This window comes from Populus nigra, chromosome 2 (assembly GCF_951802175.1).
Source record: "Populus nigra chromosome 2, ddPopNigr1.1, whole genome shotgun sequence".
NCBI lineage: Eukaryota > Viridiplantae > Streptophyta > Magnoliopsida > Malpighiales > Salicaceae > Populus > Populus nigra.
Genome location: NC_084853.1, coordinates 39,569,209 through 39,573,375, shown reverse-complemented (window position 1 = coordinate 39,573,375; position 4,167 = coordinate 39,569,209). Strand labels below are relative to the sequence as shown.

Genomic DNA, 4,167 nt, shown 5'->3' with positions numbered 1-4,167 from the left:
GAAGCTTGGAGTAAAGTCAAGCCATCAGTTAATCACTTCAGAATCTTCGGGTGTATAACATATGCACATGTTCCAGATAAAAGGAGAACAAAGCTTGATAATAAAAGTGTGAAGTGTATCTTTATTGGGGTTAGTGAAGAATCCAAGGCGTACAAGTTATATAATCCCATTACCAAGAAAATAATCATTAGCCGAGACATTCTGTTTGATGAAGAAAACACATGGGACTGGAGCAGTACCGAACAACAATAAAGTTTAATTGATCTAGAGGAAGTTGGCGGAGAAATTAAACAACCATTGCAATCTCCTCTTGAAAGTCAAGAGCCTGAATCACAATGGCAGCTTCCTAGTCAGTTCGTTGGAGAAGTCTCACCAATGTTCTCAGCAAGTGCTTCAATTCTAAATGAAAATTAGGCGTCTAACTCAGAACCACAATGGCAAGGAAAAGACCATTTTGGATGACAGATTATGTGAGTGGAGATGAATTATCTGATGAAGAAACTACTGTTCATTTTGCTTTATTTGCAGGCTCCGATCCTATATTGTTTACAAAAGCAGTGAAAGAAGAAATGTGGAAAAGAGCCATGGATGCAGAGATCCAAGCTATAGAGAAGAATGAGACTTAGGAGTTAACCGATCTTCCTGAAGGGCAAAAAATCATTGGTGTAAAATGGATTTATAAGATAAAGCTGAATGAAAAAGGAGAAATTGACAAGTTCAAAGCAAGGCTGGTTGTGAAAGGCTACAATCAAGAGTATGGAGTTGATTATCAAGAGATTTTTGCACCTGTTGCAAGACAAGATACAATTCGGCTGGTTGTTTCATTAGCTGCACAAAACTCATAGCCTATTTTCCAACTTGATGTGAAATCAGCTTTCCTTAATGGTGAACTAATTGAGCAAGTTTACATTGAGCAGCCCCACGGATATCTGATAAAAGGTGATGAACATAAGGTTTATAAATTGAAGAAGGCTTTATATGGACTGAAACAGGCACCTCGAGCCTGGTATAGTTGTATAGAAGCATACTTTGAAAAGGCAGGTTTCAACAAATATCCATATGAGCACACTCTATTCATCAAGTCTAAAGAAGAGGGTAAAATTTTGATAGTTTGCATATATGTTGATGATCTTATTTTCACGGGCAATGATGAGACTATGTTTATTGATTTTAAGAATTCTATGATGGCTGATTTTGACATGACTGATCTAGGAAAGATGAAATATTTTCTTGGTATAGAAGTAACACAAACAGTTACCGGATTCTTTATTGGGCAAAAGAAATATGCTCAAGAGGTTTTGGAAAGGTTTCACATGGAGAATTGTAATCCAGTTGGGACTCCAACTGAACCAGGATTGAAGCTCTCAAAAGATCTTGATGGAGAGAGGATTGATAGTACCTACTTCAAACAAATTGTTGGAAGTTTAATGTATTTGACAGCCACCCAACCTGATATTATGTATGCGGTGTATCTGATTAGCAGGTATATGGAAAAACCAACAGAGCTGCATCTCAAAGCTGCTAAAAGAGTGTTTCATTACTTGAAAGGAACTACATATTTCAGTATTTTCTACAAGAAAAATGAAGGATCTATTCTGTCTGGTTTCACTGACAGCGATTATGCTGGTGATTTAGATGATAGGCGAAGTACATCAGGCCATGTGTTTATGATGGGTTCAGGTGCCATATCATGGGCATCAAAGAAGCAACAAGTTGTTACACTGTCCACAACTGAAGCAGAGTTCGTAGCTGTAGCAACTTCTGCATGTCAAATAATTTGGTTGAGAAGGATTCTTGAAGAATTACAGTTTTATCAACATGAGCCTACTGTGATTCATTTTGATAATAGTTCAACTATCAAACTCTCCAGGAATCCAGTTTTACATGGAAGAAGTAAGCATATAGATGTGAGGTACTATTTTCTTCATAATCTTGTAACCGAAAAAATCATTGATCTGGTTTATTGTCGAAGTGAAGATCAAGTTGCAGATATCCTGACTAAATCTCTAAAACTGAAAGCATTTGAGAAGTTGCGTGGATTGCTTAGAGTATGTTCAAATCCTTTCTTTAAACTGACTGCATAGATAGCATTTAGTTTAAGGGAGGGTGTTAAGATTTTAGCTGTTTTTTGTAATTCAATAAATTCCTATCAGTTAAGAAGACTGTTGGTTTTTTTTTTCTTATTCATTAGGAAACCCTTGATTATTAAGTGCTGTTAATTGTGGGAATAAATGTCATTTTATTTTCTAGCTTTCAGTTACTTATATTTTATATTTAACTGGAATTCATGTCAAATGAATTATACCGCATAATTTCCCTTTACTCATTCTGCAAACTTAATTTTACAACACCCCCAGGCACCAAGCACTGCTGGGAATGCCATTAATTGTTGGTAAGAAGAATGAAAAATGGAATCAATACTGAAATAAATAATAAAAGAGGCACGAAGATTAAACAAATATTCGCTTCACAATTGAAAAAAAAAAGGAACATATGCAACAACGTAGACTTTAGAAAGTCTATTTGATTTAATAACACAACCATCATCTCATAATAGCAAACAGAATAGGGTATGCCCTATGTTGTTGATCCTCTTGCACCAAGAATACTTGGGAGCTTGAAATGCAACGCCACACAATAGAAGAAAACAAACATGGCCTGCATAGAAACAGGTGCTTATGCAGGCCTCCACAACATATATAGGTAATTCTCTCACAATTACGAAACCCATCTCAATTTATTCATCCCACCATACTCTTAAACGAAAGTCAAGTTGCCCAAGTCTCCATCTTGATCTTCACTAAAAAGAGTTAAGACTTTCCACCGCCAATACTTGATGTAGTTCTAAGCTTAACCTTGGCACGGTTAATGTAATCCGTGAACTTATCTTGTCCTGGACTAGCATGTTGTTTTTCATGCCCAGCATTTGACAAAGTCCTGATCTTAATCCTTGCGCGTTTGATGTAGTCGGTGAACCTATCTTCAATGTGCATCCCTGGTTTATCATTACCTTCTTCCAGCTTATTATGTTGAGGTGATTCAAGCTTGGGATGATTGGCCCTGTTTCCTTGGCTTGGACTCTGTACAACAGCCATGCTAGATGTTTTAGCTTCAGGTTCAATAACCCTGGAAGCGACTTGGGTGGTCTTTGGAATGGGAGGATGTGGAGTGGTTGACTTGGATTTCCCATTTGCTGGAATACTCTGGCTTTGAAAATCGAAGTTGACAGGAACCGTTTCTGCTGCTTCTCTATTTCTAGGCGTGTCATGCCTTTTGGCACTTTCTGCTGACTTGCGATGTTTTTTTGGAGAATATGTCTGGGGTTGGTTATCAATGATTTTCTTAGAAAAAGGTGGTGGTGGTGGTGGTGGTGAAGAATTTGGAGCAGGGCTATCAGGCCTGGGATCTCGTGGGCGACTTGAGATGCGGCGAACTGCTTGGAAAGCTGGAGAGACAGTAACAGCTTTGTATATTTTTTCATACACAACCTTAGGGCAGCTGTTGCTGTTGCTGTTCCTTTCCATGGTGTTTGTGAAAGATACCAAATAAAGAATAAGGTTTCCGTCCACAGATATGAGTTAAAATGTCTCGAGACAACTGCAGTTTAAGTGGGTCGAAGGGCTTGGATTTTATATCAGCATAAACTGGAATCTGAAGGAGAAATTGAGGGCTTGAAGCACTTTAGTTTGGTCTGCAAATAATAATATCTAGAGCCCTATCCTTGTGATTCTCGTGTGAAAACATGTTGCACTTGCAAGAAAATTTGAGGCCAGAGATTCCTATCAATTGCAAAGAGAGAGAACTTTCTAAATTTTTCAAAATGATGTGATGGTGAGGGATCATATTCCCTTCTTTTTTGTTCTCATTTTTTCTCTATAAAGCTAGAATCTGACTGGCACAGCTTATATGAGACTTTCTAGCTGTTCCACACATTCCGATAATGATAGTGCAGTTCGAGGACTTCATAAGCAACAAGTAAGGCATCAGATTCAGCTTGATGTCCATTTCTTAACTTTGCTTGCAAGTTCAGGACCGCTACAATGCCGATACTCCTTGCATCTCTGCAATATGTCTATGGTCTAATGGCCGTTGGATTTGAATCCAGTGAATCTTTTATTATATTTTATTCAAATTCGATGACAAAAATATTCATAAGTATTATGTGAA

The 4,167-nt window shown here is 37.7% G+C and overlaps 1 protein-coding gene across 1 annotated transcript; it reads right to left on the bottom strand.

The window, feature by feature from the left end:
* Positions 1–2,450: 2,450 nt before the first annotated feature.
* Positions 2,451–3,664, bottom strand: LOC133683114 (CASP-like protein 4U1). Its single transcript, XM_062106638.1, has one exon. The coding sequence runs from the start codon at positions 3,522–3,524 to the stop codon at positions 2,811–2,813; it is 714 nt and encodes a 237-aa protein (XP_061962622.1). The 5' UTR covers positions 3,525–3,664; the 3' UTR covers positions 2,451–2,810.
* Between the last annotated feature and the right edge of the window lie 503 nt (positions 3,665–4,167).